The sequence below is a fragment of the Vigna unguiculata genome, chromosome 3, assembly GCF_037176805.1.
Source record: "Vigna unguiculata cultivar grain cowpea cultivar isolate G323 ecotype 2 chromosome 3, ASM3717680v1, whole genome shotgun sequence".
NCBI lineage: Eukaryota > Viridiplantae > Streptophyta > Magnoliopsida > Fabales > Fabaceae > Vigna > Vigna unguiculata.
This window is the reverse complement of record NC_140794.1, coordinates 15,249,741-15,260,697: the sequence shown is the minus strand read 5'-3', so window position 1 is coordinate 15,260,697 and position 10,957 is coordinate 15,249,741. Positions and strand designations below refer to the sequence as shown.

The window sequence follows — 10,957 nt, the reverse complement described above, 5'->3', positions numbered from 1 at the left end:
AAAAAAACAAGATATAATTCAAATAAAATATAAAAATTTAAATATAAAAAAAATTATTCGCTCTATGTAGATTTGTTTCATTTTACTTTAAACTTGTCTTTTTCATTTGAATTTATATCTTAACATTATATAAAGGTGTTTGAAATAATAAAAATATAGCAATAAAAAACTTGAAAACATAACAAATGTTATTTTTCTTCTATTCCAGTTAATTTGATCTTATAAAATTTCAACAATAGATATATTGTTCCATTTAAGGTGCAATTATACAATTAAATTACATAATTTTAAATTTAATATAATAAATAAATTATAAAATACAATAAAACATTATTTAATAAATACTAACAACGATAACAAAAAAATTGTTCACATATACAAATATACACTATATAAGAAAAACTACAAAAAATTATTTTTACATAAAAAAATTATGAAGGATATTTATTTAAATTATAAAAAAGAAAGTTTATAAAGTTACCTTTTCTAAACTTTCTTTCTTCTTCCCTTGGTTCTGCAACCGTAAAGCAACAACTTTCCTTCATTCTACAACTGCAAAGCAACAACTTTTCTTTATTCTGCAATTGCTAACAAGTTTTCCAATTGTATTTCCTCTCAACTCAAGAGCTCCCAATCTCGATTCTTTCTTTTGTTTTCGTTACTTGTGATTATAACATCTCATTTTACTCTAATTTATAAAATAATTTATCCTCTCAACTCAAGAGCTCCCAATCTAGAATAATTTATTTTTGTTCATCATCTTGATTTTATTTTATTTTAATAAAAGGTATGGAAGATTATTTTTTATCTTTTTATCTCCATTTTTATTTAAATTTTTTTGGGTTTATTTTAATAGAAGGTATGAAAGATTATTTTTTATCCTTTTATTTCCATTTTTATTTAAATTTTTTTGGGTTTATTTTAATAGAATGTATGGAAGATTATTTTTTGTCCTTTTATTTTCATTTTTATTTTAATTTTTTGGGTTTATTTTAATAGAATGTATGGAAGAGTATTTTTTATTTTTTTATTTCCCTTTTTATTTTAAATTTTTTGGATTTATTTTAATAGAAGGTATGAAAGATTATTTTTTATCCTTTTTATTTCCTTTTTATTTTAAATTTGTTAGATTTCCTTTTAATCTCTAAAAAAATGAGAACAAAAATATCATGCCAATCAAATCAAATATCCGAGTGACAATAAAAGGAAAGGGCAAAAAGTGAACAGAGGAAAACATGAACCATTTTCGCTCGGATACGCGAAAAAAATTATTTGAATCCCAATCGTGCATCCAAGCAGCCAGAGGTGTCCGCCGACGCGTGTCTTAGAGCTGGCCGCGTCTGATCCATGGAGAAGCTTCCAACACTGTGTCGTGCAGGTGTCCGTCGCGCCTTCGTGTCTGTGTCCTCTTCGGGAGCGGGAAGCGTTGTCCAACCACCGTGTCGAAGCATCACAGATTATACCTAATAAACATACATATATACCATAATTATTGCCAACTTCAATCAAAATTACTCTTTGCTTCAGAAGTGAGAATTGAATATCAATTTATAATAACATCGAAGTTGGAAAATATATCAATAAAGGAAGCAAATATTTGTCCAAAAAGTGGTTACATTAGTTCTAATGTTTATTGCAATGTTCACTATCATAGTACTAAAGTTCTAAACATAGTACATCCAACTTGAGTCCAAAGCCAAAATCACATAAGACGAGAAGTTGAGGTCCAAATAATCATAATTGAATGAAGACATGTAAAATCAAAATTTAAGATATATAAATATGTGAAGCTTAAAAATAGTATATACCATATAATTGAAAAAACAATTTAATGAAGAAGGTATACTGAGAAGTCATGTTCAAGGTATGGGTTGATCATCCAAGTTTTTGTCATAATTAGGATGCACTTGATTGGTACCAGTGAAAGTATCTGCAGCCTATTTTTCTAAGACTGGGGTTAATTGTTGTCGAATAAGCTTAATTTCTTCTTGCATCATGGCACAATTTCTTTTTGTTTCAGTCAACTCCAGATTGGCTTGTCTTACCTTTTCCTAAAGCCTTTCATTATGTCGTGCATGTTCATCCTCTATAAGGGATAATAAGGAAGGTTGAGTGAGGGATCTGACACCATATTGAATGTTGGCACTCAAGTAACCAGTGTCATAAACTCGGCTTCGACTCTTTCCTCAAACAACTTCTTTCCAACATTGAATTCTTGATGATGTTGTGGATCTTGCAAAACTATCTGATTCCAAAGTATTAGTAAATGTCAAACACAATTGTAAGAAATTGGTTCACTTGTCATAATAGGGTTATTTTCATTACCTTCAAATAGAGGTAATTCCTACTTTTTTTAAAAAGAAAGTGATTTCTCAATGTAATCACTTTCAATATAACTTATACATGAGCATGTAAACAAAATGAACATTAAAGAAAATAATTGTTGGCAATAATGAAGGCTTGAACTTGTGCCTTCGCTTACCTTTTTAAAATATTTGTGATTCTCATGTGGCTACGTTTATCTAATGTCTGTGTGGTTTTAAAATCTTTGTTCAAATTTTGAACTTTAACAACAAATTAAGCAGAACTTACACTTAGGTTTACAATTCTCACATATGCATGCAGGTTTTTAGTAGTTTTTCCAATTTCCAAGTATAAGTTTCAAAACAACATATATAAGGCCATTTGTTGGACAAACAACATAAGAAAAAGTACAGATCCCTTTACAAGTGAAGCACAATTTGCACATAAGTTTACAATGGCACAAGCATTGAACAACTACAAGTACAGACAATTAGAATTTATGAAGGCAAGGCAAAGGCAAACAAAATTTACAAGGCATGGCAAAGGCAGAATTTACACATAGGGATGTCAAAAATATTTGTACCCGCGGGTAAAACTTGCAATCGGTAGGAAACAAATATTAAAAATGGATACCCGCGGGTATAGATATTTTTGATACCCGCATGTTAACTCGTCGGGTACGGGTATCATAGTATCTGTACCCGTGGATACCCGTACCCGCTAAACTTTAATTCACAAAAATACCCTTATATATATATATATATATATATATATATATATATATATATATATATTAGTAAAAAACATTCTGACCTAATTTTTTCTAAGTTGCACATCTTGTCTTGTCTTCTGTTTTCATTCTTCCAGCTTCAAGTATTGGTACGTTGTCTTCTTCGAAGTACACCCCTTTACATTCTTCTCTTTCCCTTCTTTAAAATTGGACATATACATCAAACCCTATATAGACAATGACATTTATGGTATACTTGTTGTTAAATGATGGAATCAAAATAAGAATACTTGGCATGTGGGAGTTGAGGTTTATTATTTTATTATTTTTCAGGAATCAATCAGAGAAAGTGAATTTGTTGATCAAAACACTAATTAAAGAATTTCCATTGTGTTGAACATCATTTTATATCTATTTTTATAATTATTTGGACTTGTATGGATCTGAGTTTGTTTGAACTTCATTTAAAATTTATGACAGTGATCTATTTTATTTTATTTGAATTTATGATTAAATATTTATTTTTTAAATAATTTTGTAAATATCCACGGGTACCCGTGGATATCCGCGGATATGAAAAAAATATACGGGTACCCGCATAACGGATACTCGACGGATATGGGTACGAGTACGGGGCGAATATTTATCCAGTGGGTAAGGTACGGGGAAGTTACTACCCATACTCTACCCACCCCATTGACATCTCTATTTACACATGACAAAGTCCAATATTTCTACAAGTTTTGGATTTACTAAAATAACTAACTCACCTTTATGTTGAAGTCTTCAACTCCCATGATAGAACCTTTACCACCAACCGACAAGCCTACTCACAAGCAATTTCAACATTACCCGTTAATAAAATAATAGTCAGCCAATTGAGGTTTATCTGTTTACATTCATAAAAAATGACCACGCCAATCAATGAGAGTTTAATCACTTATTAGTTTGTGCATGAAATGGCCATGCCAGCCAATGTCCCAGCCCTATCACCTTCCACCCCCTCTCAATTGCCCCTTCCATCGAGCTTCTCAATTGTGTCTCAAATTCCTTTCAATGGAGTTCTCAATCGCATCCCCAAACTTCCCAAAATCCAAATAGAGGCTTTTCACTCACTTATGGCTCTAGGGAGAAAGGGAGAAACTCAAAGGCTTTTCAATCTCTCAATGTCGCCTCTCAAGAGCTTCTTGCAACTCAACTGGCAACTGGAATGAAAAATGAAAAAGAAGCGGGAAAAGCTCACATAGGTCACTACTCAATGTCGCCCACACGGGACGTTCACAAAGTCTTAGAAAAGCAAAAGTTTGAAGGGTGAAAATGAAATTTTGGATTCCCACCTAAACTTAACTAAAATCTTTTTTTTTTTATTTCAATTACCTTAACATTGTTTCCGAAGCGAACCATTTTATTTTAATAAAATAAATCTAAAAACGATTTAGAAAATAATATTTTTTATTTTTTTTCTTCTAGAGTCGTTTCTCTCTAGATTTATTGAGATACCACATGTAATAATTTCATGTTACAATATGATGTATCACTACTTTAAATGGTGACTGAGTGGTTGAAGCTTCTGTCGACAATAAGAAACCGGAAGAAGGCAATGTTGTTATGGGTCTTTATTCTTATATAGTGTTCAACTTTGTCTTTTCTATCCAATGTGAGACTTTGACTCACACTTAGACCCTTGTTTTTTTTTTCTCATATGATATATTTCCCTTCAGCTGTGTGAGTGACCCCTTTTTGGTTATGCTTATGCGGTCAATCACTTTGGTGACCCCTTTTGGTTATAGTTATGTGGTTATACGGTCAGTCACTCCGAACCATTGGTTTTGATACCACTGTTGAATTATATATTTATGCCAAATGGTTATAGTCATTGAGAAATTGTGGTTCTATATGGTTATATGACATTAGTCTTACACGTATAAGACCTTTGACACCACTTTTATACCAAAACCTTAAGGCAATAGTGTTATGGGTCTTTATTCTTATATAGTGTTCAACTTTGTCTTTTCTATCCAATGTGGGACTTTGACTCACACTTGGACTATTACCAACACACGTGACATGGTAAATATACGTGGAAGGACACTAAAACTAGATTTTGTTTTAAAGAGCATCAAAGCATTCATCTTTTTTTTTTTCATCAACAAGAAAAACTATATTAAACAATGAGACAATTGATTATCACTATCCTTTTACAAGCAATATTTACATTAAACGTGTGTGATTACATTAATAAAGTTATACATTACTTTAAAGAACCGATATTTGATGATTGGAAGGTCCTTTAAATTATGATAAATGTGTTTAAGAATTGAAATGATAAAATCATAAAATGAAGACATGACTGAGGTCGAACGTCATGTTAAATTGGATCGTGTCTAAGTTCAAGTTGAAGTTGTGCCAAGTTTATTAAGGTTAAAGTCGAACCGAGTAAGTTTGAGTCGAAGTCGATCTGATTCAGTTTAGACCGAAGTCGACTCAAGTCGAAGTTGACCCAATCGGTTCGGGTCAAAGATCGAAGTGAGTCTACTCGAGAATAAGGTCGAGTCGAGTTAGTCTAGACTGAAGATCGAGTCAAGTCGAGTCGGTCCGTGACGAAAGTCGGGCTTAGCCGACCCAACCTGAATCTTCAGAAGCAAAGGTCGAGATAAGTTATCTCATTGAAGATCGAACTAACTCAATTCGGACTCAAAAATAAAGTTAAGTTTGTTTTAAAATGAAAACAAGAAAATTGAAATCTAAAATATTTTAATTGATCCATCTAAACAAATTAATTAAAAAAAATTCAATAGTAATTTAGATACATATATTTTAATTTATTGGGATTATCTTTCATCATTAAGGTAAGAGTGTATGTGTTTGTTGTGAATGGAATCTGGTTGATATTGACATATATAGAGTTATTGAAAGCACCAAGGAACACTCACCCGACCATAATCCGCAGAACTGGTTTGGCTACGTATGATTGAGGGCTAGCTATGGAATTGAAATCAATAAACTTGATTCTCAGTAAAAGCTAGTTCCATTCACCAATCAGATACCAGTTCTTAAACCTGTTCAAACCAGTATGTAAACTAATTTTTAATTCTACATGTAAAATTTTTTAAGCTATACCACTTTTTTTAGTTTTTAAAAGGTTTTATCCACTCTGTTCTTCTAGTTTGTGGTTTGGTGAATGTATAATTTTGGTTTCTATAAAAAACATTAATTGCACACATGACTCTTCTATTTTTTTTAAAGTAATTTTGTTCTACCGTAATACTTTTTGTTTTTGCTTAAATCCACTTTTAGTTTTTTGTAATTTTATAAATACATGATTTTTGTCTGTGTCTAAAATTTAATTGCATATTTAATTATTAGTTTTTATATAAATTAAGCAATTTAAGTCTATTATAAATATTTTTCAGGATGACAATCTTAATTACTTATTTACAAAAAATATTTAAGTCAAATTTTAATAATAAGTTTTAATATTGTTATTACAAAAATATGTTATGGTAGCATTTAATCATATATTATGCTGCACCAAAATAATTTAATGTTGTGAACATAGAAGGCCAAGTGAACTTAAGTAAGACATTTTTTTTTTTTTAATTTCTAACAAAAAATGTTAACCTATCTATAAACTATAACAATACTAGTTGTTCACATAAAATATTAACAATAATGCTTATTGATAAGTTTTAATATCGTTATCATGAAAAATGTGTTAGTATTTTGTTTTTTTAGTAATTAGATGATATATGACATTACACTAAAATTGCTTAATTTTCAAAACTCTTACAATAAAGTTTTATAGGCACCAAAATTACAAATTGACAACTATGGGATAAAAAGTAATTTTAAACAGTTTTAAAATTAAAAAAAAGTACAACATCTCTAAATTATTTTTTATTTCCTTTTTTTTTAGTTGTACTGTTTTTATTTTCAATTCTATTCTCTAAAACACAGGCTTTATAAACTAGAAAAAGAAAACAAAATTAAGCACTCTTTAGTGAAACATATAAATTACATTTCAACTAAATTAATATAAAGTGGATGTGCTTTTACTAATTTACATAATTATTTCAATGGAGAAACATTCTTGGGTGATAAAAGTTGGTGATGAAAGTACAACTACCTTACAAAGAAGGTCCCATAGCCCATGAATGAATGTGTGTGGGTCTTAACTTAATGGAACAATGAATATGTTATCATCACATATGACTCCTTTATGAAGTTCTATAATCAAAGCAAAAACTCAAAAGCAAGGGAAATCCATGGAAAACCTAATAACATTAACAACCACCAAACATCTCTTCCTTTGTTTCTCTTTGTTCTATCTCTTCTTCACCTATCTTTTCCTTGCTTTTTACGTCACTTCCTCTCAATCCAAATGCTTTTTCAGATCAGACCCTTTTCATCCAATTCAATCTTCTTCTCTCTTCTCCTACCCTTCTACCTATGGACAGCACAAGTATGCCATTTCAACCTCACGTTCTACCTGCTCTTCTCCTCTCAACTTTTCAGGTACTATGAAGCAATGCCAAGGCTTGTAATGACCCCACAAAATGTTTGCCGATTTTTTCTGGTTTTAGGATGAAGATAGCATCTTTTTGCTAAAGGGTGTTGGTTTCTGTGTTCAGATTACTGGGATGTACTGAAGGAGATTCAGAATTTGCGCAGGAACCCTGAATGTTCTACGAGAAATGTGAGGTACATGCAGATGCAGGGTGGTGGTGGTGATAGTTTCGGTGGGAATCTGAGTAGCCATTTAAGGTTTTCTTTTTTTGATCACCAAAACGATAGCAGGGAAGTCCCATGTGGGTTCTTCAAGAAATTTCCAATAAGTGATTCTGGTCAGTTCCTCTCTCTCCCTTTTCATGTATGCATGAGTAAGTGAAAGATAAGTGTATGCTGTTGAGCTGGCAAATCTTAGGACTTGGTTTGGATTTATGTTCTTTGGTATGAGGAAATTTTAACTTAAGAGTATTTCATTTTTAACTTTTTTTTTTATGTAAATTTTATTTTGTATATGGGTTGGCACAATTAAATTATCCACATTTAATTTATTTGTTTTTACCGAGAAAAAAAAAACAAAAAATGAATGAAAAATGACGATGGCTCTAAAGCTTTAGTAAAGTATTAAGAAAAATGTTATGAGATAGATTGAAGAACAAAAAAGTATTTATGCAACTTATGTTGAAGTTATATAAAATATGTATGATACAATAATGACAAATGAGAATTTCAAACAAAAGTAAAAAAAAAAAAAAAAAACTTTCAAGGCTATGTGTACATAGTCATGTGTCCTTTTTAATCAAATCTTGAATTAGCTTACTAAGAATATAAGAAATATTATTTTTATGAAATATTTATTTATTTTTAATGGTATCGTTTTGATTGGACAGAAAATAAGAAACTAGTATTAAACAAAGATTAATTTCATACCAATAAACTGAAGAAAAAAATGAGCTTTGGATATAAACTTTTGAAAATATATTGGATAAAAAAGCATTTGAAATGGAGGACTTTGGTCTATAAGAAATGAAACAAAAATGTGTGCATTCGAATTTTAACAATATATAAGGAAGGAAAATATATAAGAATGACTTAAAAGTATAAATTGGAGAAGATGGCTAAACATATGTTTGTGCAATAGAAGTATCTATGATCAAAATTACAAAGTAACGAGAAAATTAATAAAAAAAAATGCTTAATATTAATGTATTTAAAGTTCATAATTAAAACGAAGGAAGTTACCGAGAGTAAATTGTTGTTATAAAGTATTTAAAGTTTTATTACTATTATATATCCAACTAAACATATTTTATGGTGGTGAATATTGAAGCTTAAAAGAATTATTTAAACTTGAAAAAGAAAGCAAGAATTACACAAATGAGTATGATAAGATGGATTCATAATAGAGATAACAAATATGAAATTATTACACTAGAACATATTTATGTGACACTTAGGGAGAAAAAGAAAAAGAAAAAAAAAATTGATTAAGATTTTGTTAGCGACACTTATTAGAAGTATTAAAAGAGATGGCTTAGTAAACAATTTGATGAAAATTATGTTTTTAACTAAGTTTAAGAATGTCTTATATGATATATAAATGTATGAATTCCAATTATGTAAATAAACATCATCAATTTATCATTATGGTAATATCAAAATAAAAAGTGTTTTCTCCGTATGCAGATGAAATTGCGATGGAAAAGTGTGAAAGTGTAGTTGTAGTTTCAGCAATATTCAATGAGCACGACAAGATCCGGCAACCTAGGGGTCTTGGGTCCGAAACACTAGAAAATGTCTGCTTCTTCATGTTCATAGATGATGTTACTCTCAAAGGGCTTCAATATCATGGCTTAATCTCAACAAAAAATTCCAGTGGATACAACAAGATAGGTGTGTGGAGAATTGTGAAGGTTAGAAAAGAGGATTTGTATCACAACCCAGCAATGAATGGTGTCATACCAAAATATTTAGTTCATAGGCTTTTCCCAAATTCCCAATTCAGTGTTTGGATAGATGCAAAACTGCAACTAATGGTTGATCCATTGTTGCTCATTCATTCACTTGTTATATCTCAGAATGCAGACATGGCCATATCAAAACACCCACATTTTCTTCATACCATGGAAGAAGCAATGGCCACTGCAAGATGGAACAAATGGTGGGATGTGAATGCCTTGAAGATGCAGATGGAAACTTACTGTGAAAATGGATTGCAACCATGGAGTCCCACCAAAATGCCATATTCCTCAGGTTAATTTCATCTTATTTTTAAATGTCTTTATAGTTTTGCTTACAAACATTTTAACCTATAAAAAAACATCATAAATCTTTGAACTTATCAAATAAGATATAAGATTATTTAATAAATTAGATATTAATAAGTAGATTTTAAGTTTAACGCAACTTTATAAAATTAATTAGTAAAATGAGATTTGTATTCATTTATATACTGTAAATTCCTCTTATCTTTAGTCGATATGGAATCTTTATATGTTTCATGTCGAAGCGTAGATATATCAAGCGTAAGACTGGTGATTTGATAGCGGGTTAATAACGGATGATACAATAAGTTTACCAAATAACAAATTTGACTATAATAGAATTTAGATGAGTGTGATACTATCTTATGATATCAACTTTAAGTATAATCTAATTTTACAAAAGTTGTGTACTAATTTTATTCATTTAACTATTTGTTAGGAGAATTAAATCTAATTGCATGGCCTATAGTGTAACGAACTTTGGAAAAGGTTGTACTTTTTGATTTATGTTTGGAACATTCATGAAAATGATTACTAAGGAATGAATATAATTGGCAGATGTGCCAGACAGTGCACTGATCCTGAGGAAGCATGGACTAAGAAGCAATCTATTCTCATGCCTTATATTCAATGAGTTGGAGGGTTTTAACCCAAGAGACCAATTAGCTTTTGCATTTGTTAGAGATCACGTGAACCCCAAGTTGAAGCTCAACATGTTTCAGGTTGAAGTTCTTGAACAAGTCACTGTGGAGTACAGGCACAATCTCAAGCCAAGTGATGCGTCCATTGCCAAAAAACTATCTATGACAAGAAAAACTGTAAGGGCAAAACCAGATTTGTTGCATCAAAATGGAAGCAGTAGCAGCAAGTGCCAGCAGTATCTTGCCACCATGTGGGGTCTCACCAATAATGCCGCAAAAGCAAAGAATGAACAATTATTTGATAAAGGAGGTTCAAGAAACAAATCAAAGATAAAATAGAACTTCATAATTTAATTTGTCTTCTAACAAAATGTTGTCGATAAAAAAAAAGGAAAAGAAAGATTCTTCAATTAAGAAAGAAAAACTGAGAACTTGCTAAAGTTTAAGAGGACCATTGTGCTCTTTCGGCCTCCATTCCTTTTATAAATAAATAAATCTCTTTGATTAACTCC

The 10,957-nt window shown here is 30.5% G+C and overlaps 1 protein-coding gene across 1 annotated transcript; it reads left to right on the top strand.

Annotated features, from left to right (window-relative positions):
- The first annotated feature begins 7,254 nt into the window (after window positions 1-7,254).
- LOC114179758 (alkaline ceramidase TOD1-like) lies at window positions 7,255-10,914 on the top strand. Its single transcript, XM_028066205.2, has 4 exons — window positions 7,255-7,549; window positions 7,666-7,878; window positions 9,227-9,793; window positions 10,363-10,914. Exons 1-4 carry the CDS (start codon window positions 7,300-7,302, stop codon window positions 10,782-10,784), a joined length of 1,452 nt encoding a protein of 483 aa, XP_027922006.1. The 5' UTR covers window positions 7,255-7,299; the 3' UTR covers window positions 10,785-10,914.
- The last annotated feature ends 43 nt before the right edge of the window (window positions 10,915-10,957 follow it).